Source organism: Hemicordylus capensis, chromosome 3 (assembly GCF_027244095.1).
Source record: "Hemicordylus capensis ecotype Gifberg chromosome 3, rHemCap1.1.pri, whole genome shotgun sequence".
In the NCBI taxonomy this organism is placed as follows: domain Eukaryota; kingdom Metazoa; phylum Chordata; class Lepidosauria; order Squamata; family Cordylidae; genus Hemicordylus; species Hemicordylus capensis.
The window spans coordinates 218,939,157-218,952,374 of record NC_069659.1 but is presented as its reverse complement, the minus strand read 5'-3'; the positions used below and the strand labels follow the sequence as shown (position 1 = coordinate 218,952,374).

Sequence of the window (13,218 nt, the reverse complement as noted above, 5' to 3'; positions counted from 1 at the left end):
AGAAGAGGCTGGGGTGCAACCAGGAGGAGGGTGCTGGACTGCCTGCCTACTGCTAGTGTACAGTTCACCCCTAGCAGCAGAATTACCACCATTTCCTGGTCCAGCAGCATGGTGTCCCTGGTAGGGCCAAGGGAGCTGGTAGTTCTGTCTTTGCATTCCACCTAGTGGTTCACAGACAGCTTCCTTTGCGCCTTGCCAGGAGTATAGAAGGAGCCCACAGAGCCCTATAGCAGTGCTGAGCATGGTCAAAACCTTTGGGGAAAGGTTAAAAACTTGTTAAGTATTGCCCATTTCTTTTGTGGGCTGGTGGTAGGTAGCACCCATCATGCCTTACCACACAACCCACTTTGATTTCCCTAGGAGCTACCCAAGGGGAACAACGGGGCATTTCAAGTTTCCCCATTGTTCCCTACGACTGAAACACTCAAAATGTTTTAAGTTTGTTCCGCTGAAACAATGGAACGAAATGGTTGGACTGGTTTTTTGGATGGAACATTTCAGCCCTTTGAGTTTTGTTTCGAGCTCAAAACAGAATGCAAAATCCATTTTGTGCACATCTCCATTTTCTATCATTATTCTGCTTTTGCTGTAGACAATGCCATCAACTTTCTGGCTTTTCTCTACAGACTCCCTGGAGAACTGGACAGATTGAACAAGGAGCACTTCAGCCTTTTTGGAATATAGAAGTCTTATGTAATACCTAATCTTCAGCAATTGTTTCCAACTATTGGTATTAAGATCACAACAGTAGTTTGGTAACTCCATCCCCAGCACAGCATCCCTCCAGTGGCTGTTGCTGGTGTCTATCTTATGTTTCATTTCTTAGATTATGAGCCCTTTGGGGACAAGGAGCCATTTTGTTTATTTATGTAAACCGCTTTGGGGACTTTTGTTGAAAAGCGGTATATAAATATTTGTTGTATTGGTATTTGTTGTATAAGCAGGAGTGTGAACTCGGATTCTCCATTTCTTTTTTTCCTTTTAAAAAGCTGTTATTAAAATATATATTTTACTTAACAAAGTAAATAGTAAAATAAGACGACAATAAGTATATAACTTAATCAATATTCAACATTACTTCTCAATTAACTCTAAATTAAAGCTTTTTCCAGTCTTTAATTATTAACTCTTGCTTGCTGTCATAATAAACTGATACTCTGCTTCCATCCTGGTTTTCTAAAATTAAATTATTCTTATAGTGAACACAGTAGTGAAAATGGCTGAAGCCTGATCCTTTGCATATTTACTTGGAAGTAAGCCCCACAGAGTACAGTAGGGTTTCCACCAAAGAAGTGTGCGTAGCATTGCAGCTTTGGGATTACCTTAAAATCATTTTAGTTCTGTCATGCAACATAACACAGTACCCACTATAGATGGACAGCTATAAGCTAGGGCAAGGTCCAGCCTAAATTCAACTATATAAGTCTCATTTATTTCAGTGGAAGAAATTTAAGTGCTTAGCTCTCCCACTGACATCCATGGGAATAAAACATTCTCAGCATTGTCTAGATTGTGCCCTTTACTTTTAACTGTTATTTAAATATGTGCTATTATGAACAACTATAAAAGAGATGGTAAAAAATGATAACTAATAAAACCCACAAGTTTCTGCAGTAGGAGTTAATGCTACTGGACAGGAAAACCAATAATGCAGAAGAGACAATAATTTAGAGCATGTGGGATGTTGGCTAATTTGTTATTTGCATATCTGGTTGTGAAGTGGGGATATTCAATTATTTTATGTAATCACATTTGCAAAACTTATTGGACTTGTTAATATAATCACTATCGATACAGTTTGCAAAATTATATGAAAAAATCTAACTGGGAAAAGGTCTATCTGGATAGACTTTTCAGATCATTTTTCTTTTGTGTGAAAGACAGACTTAAAATCTAGCACTCTGTTGATAGTTCCAATATATGTCTCTGGACATTTTCTTATAACTAGGAGAAAACCCCACACACTTACCGATTAAACAATCCATAAATTACTTTGAATAAAGGTGAACAAAAATGGAAAGCAATGAGCCTTACTAATACAATAAGTCATGAGTTACCATATATGAACTAGCAATATGAATCTTGTATCCTCAATGCAAAACCATCTTTTTGTCTATATAAACAATGTATTTTATTTCCTGAAGCCTTCAAACAGCAAACTTAACTTGAGCCATCTCAATAGTCTAGTTACATAAACTGCCTTGCAAAGCAAACTCTGTCCTATTTTATAAGAGCATAATGAACAATGGTGTAGCTATAGTAACAACATTTACCCTGAAGCCTATACTGACCTATTGCAAATGGAGCATTTGTATTTTGTCAGAGGCTTTTGATATCAGTTCCCCCCCTCCCATCCAAACCACAGGTTTGCTTGGAGCAAAGAAAAAGGAGCAAGCAACAGCAAGAAGATCATCTGATCGGATTTCTCTTACCTCACCACACCCTGGTCCACCTTACCTTCTGCCATCATTACTGTTCCAAAACCAAACACCTCCAGCTCAGTGAAACCTTCTGGAAGAGGGTGTGATGTTGCCATGTTTGTAGCCATAAGGCCAGATTAACCTAGGTTCTGCCTCCTCTATCAGCAAACTCTCTGTGACAATCTCGCTCTCGCTCTCTTTTTGGCTGAATTTCTGCCTCTTCCCAAAAGCCCAAGGCAGCTTCCTTCTTAAAGGGCCAGTTCATATGTAGACACTGACCAGTTATGATGAGAAATAAACTTTGAGTGTAAACAGTGCAACCTTTTCAGGAATCTGCTGCAGAAAGCACCCACCCATCACAACACGTTTTGCAAGCTGCATCACTCCTGAAAAGAGCAGGAATGTGGGTTTTTTTGGTCTTTACAACAGATACTGTACTGTCTGGATAGCAAATGAGGAATGGTTTAGGCTTGAATGGTTTTAGAATGACCAGCATTCGGAAAAAAAATTTCATGGGACCACTTTGACAAGCATTTCTGTTCCAAAATAAACTTCAGCAAATAAGCATTGGGTCAGGATTGGGTCAACTGCATAACCAGTTATTTGAGCTGAAGGAGGTTTTGGCATTGTATTTCTTGAGCATCTCCACCCTGCCACTGCAGTCTGCATTTGAAATGTGGAGGAGTTTCAAAAGTAACTTGGGATGTGACATGGAAAATGGAGATTCAAAAGCAAAATCAATCAATCAATCAATCAATCAATCATTCCCTCAGGCATGCTAACATATCTCTGGAGCTCAGCTAAGGAGTTGTGTGTTCTATGCATAATATGGCACAATCGAGAGGAAGTTAGGCAAAATGGAGCGACTCATGAGAACCCAGCATTTTCTGGTGATCTCTGCTAAGCAATGTGCCAATCTAGCATAACCAACATGGACAAGTTAACATTTAAAAAAAAAAAAAATTATGGATCTTAGTTCCACATTGGGTTGGTGTGCTGCCAAGCAGAATTCACCAAAAAATCTAGGCTTCTCATAAATCGCTCCATTTTGCCTAATTTCCTCTGGATTTCCCATGGAAGGGTGCACACCAGGAAAATCTCAGATTTTTTTCTAACCGACATTGCATTGATCATAGGTACTGGCTCACTGAAAGTAAAGTCCCGTGTCTCCTTTCTGAAGAGGAGACTTGTGTGACATTCTCACATTCTAAAAGTATCTGTCCACAGTGCCATACAAGGCCTCTTTCGACTTGGCAATAAGAAGTCCTAGTCCTCTTAGCCAATCTGTCTTCTCTCCCAAAATATTAGGTCGTAAACTGTTTGCATTAAACAATCTCCTTCCTTCTGCTTCCCTACCAGATAGAGTTATATTCCAGAAAGTTAAGTTTATACAAGACCTGGTTTTCCTTTATGCTTCTGTCAGTATTATTTATTAGTAGTTCTTGTCACTGGCCTGGCCCAAGCCCCCTCAAAGACCAAGGAATAGCGTGGGTGCATGGAGGGCAAGCTGTAAGCAAGCACCATTTGTGACATTGCGCAACATCATTACTGATCATGTGACACCTCTGTCAAGGCATTAACCTTAAGTTCCAATTTCCCAGCTTTGTGGAGCTTGAGCCATAATGAGATAGCTTTGTCTTAAACTGGCAGGTTTTTTGAACATCAAATAGAAAAGCATGCCTGCAAGTCAGCAACCGGATACATCTGTGCCCAGAGAGCAAATGCTGCACCCTAAAGGGCTTCATCTTTTGGACCAGCTTCTCTATTTTAGACTCTTGAAAAAATCCAACTGAATCTCACACAGAGAGACTGCCAGAAACCACTGTTCTTTTCACGGACCATACATGCATCCTTAGTTGGCGTGGTGGTGGTGGTGGTGGCAGCGGCATGGGAGAATGAGCCACGTTACAATATCATATCAGTCCCTCTCATCAGGTGGAGAATACATGCTATCATACCAGACTCTTACAACTCTCCTCTGGGGTGATATCTCAGCCTAACAAAAGAGTAGACTAGGTAGCATTCATGACTGCAAACCTGTTACAATATTTACTCAGTACTAACTAGAGCCACATAATAGTGCAGCAGGGCAATGACTTGATTAGCAAGCCGGAGGTTGCTGGTTTGAATCCCCGCTGGTATGTTCCCCAGACTATAGGAAGCTCCTATATTGGGCAGCAGCAATACAGGGAGATGCTGAAAGGCATCATCTCATACTGTGCAGCAGATGGCAATGGTAAACCCCTCCAAAGACCACAGGGATTTGAGGTCTCCAGGAGTCGACACCGACATGATGGCACACTTTACCTTTACTAATTATTACCTTGGCAGCAGCTGAGATGTTTCTTTCTGCCTCTCTTTCCTCTTGTCTCAAACTTATCCACCCTCCTTTCTGCTAGAGGAGAGAAAGGAGGATGGATGAGTTTGAGACAACAGGGAAGAGAAGTAGAAAGAAATGTCTCAGCTGCTGTTAAGATAATAGATAGCACTGAGTAAATATTCAAAATAATGGGTCAAGCAGTTTATGAGGGAGTGCTTTGAACCCATTTCCCTGACATGATGTAGTACCTTCTGCCTGAAACCTGGCAATGCATAAAGGAAGCCATCTTGACTGACTAGACTGGGGGAAGAATGCACAAGCAGTATATCAACAATGGGGATGAACCACGCTCATAAACCATTTAGTACATCTTGAGTTCCAATCAGCAATGGAGACAAGCAGCATGGCTGGTAACTTTTTTTGCTATGGACGTCTGCCATTCTGACAGGTGAAAGATGAACAAGGCCACCCATTCCCCCACAGCTGATTGAGCGCCAATTTTCATTTTGTCCCCTGTAGCACCATCTATGCTTACACAATATTTTAACAAAAGGAGACTGGTACTCAACACATATTAATATCTCAGGAGAAGATAAAGGAACATTCAACAGGAAAAAAAACACAGATGTTGGTATATCAAAGGCCCAACTGAATGGCTTTAATTCCAAGAAGGGAATCCAATTTTGATCTCATTCCTTCTTCTTCCTGTCATGTGTGGTTGGTCATGGTTCGAGAACTCGGCTAAGGAGATCATGATCTGGGCATCTTCTTCTGTTTAAATCTCATCTCAGCCAATGAGAATGACTTCCAACGAAAGGCTCACGGTATAAAAATAATGATCATTCAATCTACTGCAATAAAGCCTAAGGACATGCATATGAAATAATCACACATATTTATCCTTGCTTCCAGTTCCCTCCCCTTCCTGGGTTGCTTCTCCATGTGGGATTCTCCATCTGGGATTCCTTTAGGGCAGAGACCTAGCTTCTCATTCTTTGCAGACAGGTGGAACTATATAAACAAACCAATTAAACACAACAATCATACTGTTGCTCACTGAAGTCAGTCAGAATTTATGTAAATTTTCTAAGCCTCTTCCAAGTGAGGCTCACCTGGCACTGGCCACAGGCCTTCTCCTCCTCCCAGCTTTTAAATTGCTGCTATTTTTATCCTGCTGCTTATTTATGGTTACTTTTATTGTTTGTTAATATTTTCAATTTTATCCTGTGAGCCACCCCGAGAATTTTTTTTTTTTTTTGCAGGATGGGATATAAATTGATACAATAAAATAATGAAAAGAAATTACCTCTGGCTCTGAAAAAGAGAACCTTCAACGCATCCAGCACTACCAGAATGCTAAGGCAGCACCATATTACGAATGAGGATAACATTTTAGTGCCTGCTGATCACTGGCTTTCTTTTGAAAGGGAAGACATTCCCGTATTGCTACCTCTTGCTCATCCAAATAGAAGATGACATCTCTATGGTAACAATAACCGCCCTGTAAATGACTGCCACAAACATTTCTCCTCACTTCACACCAACCAACATTAAATACGGGCATTTTTCTAATACCCATATTCTTAGGTTAAGAATCACGGCCTGAGCATTCCTTCCTATTACATATTGATAAAGATCCTTCTCTACCTGCTGTAGACTCTGTTAATTCATTCTACAACTGTCCGTCTTGTGGGGTGGGAGAGTGTTTGTGAACTGACCACAGCTCAGCAAGGTTGAAGTGAGCCCTGGGACAAAAGGTTTCCCCACTCTGTGTCTTTGCTGCAGAAGAACTGTAAGGACATGGTAAAAAAACAAAGCATTCTCAGCATGTCTTTTCTCTCACCGCTATGCAAATAATATCACACACTCCAATGCACACAGACACTTTTCAAAACATTTTTTATACATCAACAATGCTTGGGAAAAGTGAAGAGTAAGCTGACACCCAGCTGGTGGACCCCCTTCCTTCAGGGAACCAGGAACATTTGTCTCCCCCCACCCCATTCAATTATAGCTTCATCCTGACAACAGTTTCCTACATATTTTAATAGAATGTTCACACCTACAATGGATCTTTTGGTCAATGGAAACTCACAAGTTGCCTTCAGACATAATGCAGAACTGCAGGTCCAATAGACCCACAGTTCCACGCCCCTCCCCCCACTTTCCTGTCCACATTGGACATTCAGGAGCGCATCCTCTCTGCAGTCAGCGAACCTGCAGAGAGGCAAGGGAGCTGGCTGGCTGGGTTTCCTTCTTTCATGAAGGACAGCCCGCACAGCCAATAGCAGCCAGAGTGAGGGAGGACCTTCCCTCCTCAACTCCAGTTTGGGAGAAGGTTGCCAGCATTTGGATGTAATGCTGGCACCACCAAACCAGAGGCAGAGACGGCAAAACCAAGAGCAAACCAAAGGTGAAAAATAGAGTTTGGGGACGTAAACTGCGGATCCATTTTTTGATTTACCTGTGGTTGCCTGCATTTGTACGTACAGTTTGAGAAACTGGAGGTGAAGGCACCTCCAGTTTTGTACCACAGTGTAGTAGTAGTGGTAGTAGAAGTAATAGTAGTAAGATTAATAAGAATAAGAATGAGAATAAGAATAAGAATACTTATACACCACTTTTCAGCAAAAAGATCTGAAAGCAGTTTACACAGCAAAAGAAATGAGAAAATGATTTGCTGTCCCAAAGGGGCTCACAATCTAAAAAAGGAAATGCAAGAGAAACACCAGCAACCACCACTAGAGGGACACTATGCTGGGCTGAACAGGAACAATTGCTCTCCCAATTGCTAAACACAATTGCTCTAAACAATTGCTAAACACAAGAAAGGTACCGCTTTTGGAGCTGACTTTTTGTTCAGTTAGCAGGAGTTCTTATTATAGAAAGCTGCAAATCACGGTGCATCCAGCAACATTCTGTTTGTAGAGACAGTGATGGAGATGGCAGACGGAAGTAGTGCCTGGTCAGGTTGTGCCCATGAATATCCTGTGCCTTGAAGCAAGAGGCATCCTGCCTCCTGTTCGGACATCTCAAGCCCAAGGGCAAGGGCCTGAGAGCTGGAAAACCGAGTGCATGCGTAGGCATATGGAAAACATTTTAAAAAGACACATTTGCAAGATTTTCCCAAGAAGCAAAATATGATTAATGAGGGATCAGTACCAAAACCCAGAACCTGTCCATGGTAAATAGAAATGGCTAGAGTATATGGGTACTAAAATAAATAAATAAATAAATGGATGGGAGGCTGAGCTTGGCAAATAGGGACGGTGGAAGCGTATGTGCTACTTCAATTTTGGCATTATTTCTGACTCCATTTTTACTCCAAAGTAGCAGGTGAAATTCTGTAATCTACCCCATCTTACCTTCAACCAGCAGGGCGGTGCCAATGCTAAACACTTCTAATTCAGTGAAGCCTTCAGGAACAGGATATGCGGAAGTAACCATATTTACAATAAAAATACCTCCTATCTTGGTCTCTTCACTACAGCCAACTGACTGTCCTTTCTCACTTCTTTTCACTAAATTTCCTTTCTCTCTTTCAGTAGCCTAAGAGTGTTACCTTCTTAAAGGGCCAATCCACGTGCAGACATATGAATGTTCTTATATAAAAGCTTTGGAGCTTTAATTCCAGCACCGCAATCCCTAAAAGAATGCTGTTAATGAGACAGACAGAATCCCCACCCCCACTACTGCAAATCTTATTTGTGAACCATGGCAAAAGGAAAGCATTCATTGAATTTACAAGAAGGTCTTTGTCAAGACAAGATTAAGAACGCTGTTTGGTTAATTCTGCAACAGTAGGAAAGAATTAAAAAGCCCTGGAACAACAGGGAGAAAAAAGTAATATGTAATTAGGGAGTGACCTGAAAAACAAACATACATTATTACATGTCTAATTAGGGGAAAGGGGACAAAAGAAATTTCTGGTGTGCACATTCCTTTGTTGTTATGAATGAAAGGAACATTTTCTTAGCAATAATTCTAAAACTGTTTCCCCTTTCCTGACCTTGTTTTGTAATTTGTTCTTGTTTTGTAGGTGAACAAACCGAAGTCGCAGATCTGGGTTTGTCACTGAAATGATGTAGGCCAAAAAGGCCACGAAATTTTTCATGCTGGCCCTCAGTGTTGCAAGCATAAGTATGAGGAGGACTGGAAAGTAGCAAATGTAAAACCGATTTTCAAAAAGGGATTCAGGGGTGATCTGGGAAATTACAGGCCAGTTAGCTTAATGGCAAATTGGTGGAAAGCATTCTGAAGGATAAAATTGTAAAGCATATAGAAGAACAGGCCCTGCTGGGAGATAATCAGCATGGCTTCTGCAAAGGTAAATCTTGTCTCATGGAGTTCTTTGAGAGTGTCAACAGGAGTGTGGATAAAGGTGATCTGGTTGACATAGTATACCTGGACTTCCAAAAAGGTTGAACAAAGTTCCTCATCAAAGACTCTTGAAAAAACTTAGCAGTCATAGGATAAGGGGACAAGTACATGTGTGGATTGCTAACTGGTTGAAGGACAGGAAACAGAGTGTAGGTATAAATGGAGAGTTTTCACAATGGAGGGAAGTAAGAAGATCTGTACTATGACCGGTGATTTTTAATTTATTCATAAATGATCTAGAAGTAGGGCTAAGCAGCAAAGTTGCCAGATTTGCAGATGACAGCAAACTCTTTCAGGTAGTGAAATCCAAAACTAGAGTGAGGCTCCAAAAGGATCTCTCCAAACTGGGCGAGTGGGCGACAAAATGGCAAATGCAGTTCAAGGGCAACCAAGATGATCAGGTGCCTAGAGCAACTTCCTTATGAGGCAAGGATACAACACCTGTCACTTTTTAGTTTAGGAAAAAAGACGACTGCGGAGAAGACATGATAAGAGGTCTATAAAATCATTCATGGTGTGGAGAAAGTGGATAGAGAGAATTTTTTCTCCCTCTCACATAACACTAGAACCAGGGATCATCCCATAAAATTGATTGCCGGGAAATTTAGGTTCAATGAATGGAAGTACTTCTTCACACAATGCATAATCAACTTGTGGAATTCTCTGCCACAAGATGTGGTGACAGCCAGCATCCTGGATGGCTCTAAGAGGGGTCTGGATAACTTCATGGAGGAGAGGTCTATCAATGGCTACTGGTCTGAAGGCTATAGGCCACCTCCAGCCTCAGAGGCAGGATGCCTCTGAATACCAGCTGCAGGGGAGTGACAGCAGGAGTGACGGCATGCCCTCAACCCCTGCTTGTAGGCTTCCAGCTTCTTATATTCTTATGAGCGGTCCAATTAAGAGCTGATTCATACTTTGTTGAACTCAGCTCAGGGCTGAACTAATACTATGGCAAATGCTTAGCTGCAACTGAATACAGAATACAGAATGCCACTGGATACAGAAGCCACATTTCCAGATCCTATCTCCTCTGCAATATCTAGTAGAAATTACTTTGTGTCATGTTATTACAAAGTTCTGCATTTCCCAGTGCCCCTGCCATTGGTAGTCAATCATGTACAGCAGTGGTGGTGAGAAAATGTAGATTGTCATGATGTCAGGATACAGGGAAATTCTATTAAATATTACAGAGGGGGTGGGGGAAGTAGTTATGTAACCACTGATTTCGGTGACAGGTGCATGTTTATTGTAACAACTAGTCTGGCCAAAAAGAGCCTGAGTTTAAATGGCAAACTGCATATGTAATGTTGCCAATTGTGAGTAGCACATGCCTCTTTATAGGACTAGATTTCCTATAATAAATGCAGATGTGAAAATCAGGGAAGGATCCAATTTGTGCTTCTGAGTTTACTGCAGGAAGATGAGGTATGGTATTCGTCCCAGATTTGTGGCTTTTGGATCATGTCTTTGAGTGCTATGATGAGGTTCAAATCCTAGGGGGCAGAGACTGCTGGGTTCTCGGGATGTGCAGAAAATGGATTTTGCATTCTGTTTCAAACTTGAAACAAAATGCAAATGGCAGAAACATTTTGTTTTCAAAATGTTTTGACGGAAGATACTTGAAACGTTTTGAGTGCTTCAGCCATAGGGAACAATGGGGAAACTCAAAACACCAATTTTTCCTCCATGGGCAGCTCCTAGGAAAACTCACAGTGAGTTATGTGGTAGGGTGTAATGGGTGCTACCTACACCTAACTCACAAAAGAAATGAGCAAGCGGGTGATTTAAAACACATTTTTACCTTTCCCCAGTCCCCAACCCCATAGGATCCTATTGGGGAAAGGTTAAAATGCCCATTTCTTTTGTCGGTTGGGTAGTAGGTAGCACATATCATGCCCTACCACACAACCCACTTTAGTATCCCTAGGACCTGTGGGGATGTTTTCCATTGCTCCCTATGGCTGGAACAAGCTGCACTCACAGAATGCAATGCACATAGGTTTTGCATTGCAATTTGCAATGCATTTTGCAACCCTGCTTTGAAGCACACAGTAAAAAGGAATCTGTCTCTGCCAACACAGAACACACATTTAAAACACAGTCCAAAAAAGGATCACTGACCCAGAATCCCCTGCCAACTACAGTGCCTGCACTGCAGTAACATCATTGGCACAAGTTGCTCTCTCTCACACAGCTATGATTCTTTACTTCCTAGCATTGCAACAACTGCCACAGTAGCACCCTTAGTAGCAAGAGTAGCCACAAGCTCCGCTAGAGCAACTTCAACACTTTGCAATACAGATTGCAGAGCAGGCCAGAGCAGTGAGTGAAGCAAGAGTTACTCTCGAGGCCAGAAATATTGCGCACGCACACACACAGAGCTGTTACTGCACATTTCTCACCACAACACTATCTCACAAACTAAACAAACCACAATGCAAAGCAGGGCAGGCACCCAAGTTCTGCCTTTGTCAATCTGAGATCTAGCAAAACCAGATACTTATAGCAGCCACAGCACAGCATATTATACACAGTGCAGAGAAAACAAAACCACAAAATCAAACCTACCTACCTCCTCTCCTGAGGAGGTAGGTAGGCACAGTATAAGGGCTCTTTCTGCCTCTCAATCCCTTTGAATACCTTCTTCTTCTTCTTCTTCTTCTTCTTCTTCTTCTTCTTCTTCTTCTTCTTCTTCTTCTTCTTCTTCTTCTTCTTCTTCTTCTATTACAGTGGGGGGAGAAGGACTACTGGGCCCACCCCTGCCCGGCAGCTATCCCTCAGCCATGTGGCAGCTGGAAATTTTTTTAAATGAATGTTTGACGTGGTGTGGTGGGCACAGGAGGAGGCTCCCCTGACTATCTGGAGCCCCCCCAGACCTTGGAGTCCACGAGCTGGGTCCCCAAGGTCTGGGGGTTAGAGTGCCTCAGGTTAATCATTTGTTTCCTGATGTTACAAGCAGTGGTGCAAAATTTGGCCACACAGTATGTAATCTCGGCATTAGAGTCAGAAAGGAGAAAATCTACATAAAAGTTGTCCTGCCTGCCTAATGTAACAGAATTGGGCCAATAAGAAGAGAGCGTATATCTCTATAAAACACACAATACAATAATACATGCCCCACTGACCCAATCATGCCTGAGCAGCAGGGGCAGAGCCATTGGGAATATGGCGTATGGTGAAATCTACCCTCCCAAACAGCCGAAGGTAACTCATTTAAACAGGCCAAAGTTAGGTACTACTACTACTACTACTACTACTACTACTACTACCACTACTATGGATATTTATATACCGCTCTTCAACCAAAGTTCTTCAAGCAGTTTACACAGAAAAAACAAACACATAAATAAGATGGTCCCCTGACCCCTAAGGGCTCACAATCTAAAAAGAAACATAAGGAAAACACCAGTGACCGGCACTGGAGGGATGCTGTGCTGGGGTTGGATAGGGCCAGTTGCTCTCCCCACGCTAAATATAAGAGAATCATCACTTTAACAGATGATGTTGAAGGTGATGTCTCTTTGCTCAGTCAGCAGGTAAAGTAAGTTTGTATAAGTAACTAGCCAGGGATAAGGTTTGTCTGGGATTTCCTATCTTGGCAGTGCAATTGCATTTCTATGTGCACCATGGGTGACATGAGCTACAGGAGCCTTCCAGGAGCCATATGATTGGAAGATCACTCCTAGGTATCTGTAAATTTTAATCTGCTCTGTTTCTTGGCCATGAATCTGCCATCTGTGTTTGGAGTGTTTCTTTGTGAACATCATAATCTTAATTTTTTAATAGTTAACTTCTAATTTTTCCTCCAAACAATAGGCAGCGAATGACTTAAGGGCTCTTTGCAGACCTATTTTAGAAAAAGATAATATTACCATGTCATCCTCATAAAGAAGTGCAGGAATTGGACGAGACACCAAATTAAAGGGATGGAAATTAGAATTTAGTAAGACCTGCACCAAAGAATTTAGGTAATAGTTAAATAACAGGGGCCTCCAAAATACAGCCCTGTTTTACACCCTTCTGGACTGGAATCGGGTCTGATAAATGGCCCTGCTGATTTCACGTCACCCGACCTCAGGTAGCTGTTTTGAAGAA

The 13,218-nt window shown here is 41.7% G+C and overlaps 1 protein-coding gene across 3 annotated transcripts in view; it reads right to left on the bottom strand.

The window, feature by feature from the left end:
* The window catches only part of RGR (retinal G protein coupled receptor), a 33,410-nt gene extending 25,222 nt beyond the window's left edge, over positions 1-8,188 (bottom strand). Inside the window, exon 1 of one of the 3 annotated variants that reach the window (XM_053305231.1) lies at positions 8,106-8,188. In XM_053305231.1, coding sequence (XP_053161206.1) covers positions 8,106-8,187 — 82 coding nt within the window. In that variant the 5' untranslated portion in view covers position 8,188. Of the gene's footprint in view, positions 1-2,457; positions 2,767-6,046; positions 6,192-8,105 lie in introns of those variants that run through there. The other 2 variants (XM_053305229.1, XM_053305228.1) reach the window with 2 other exon arrangements.
* Positions 8,189-13,218: the final 5,030 nt, after the last annotated feature.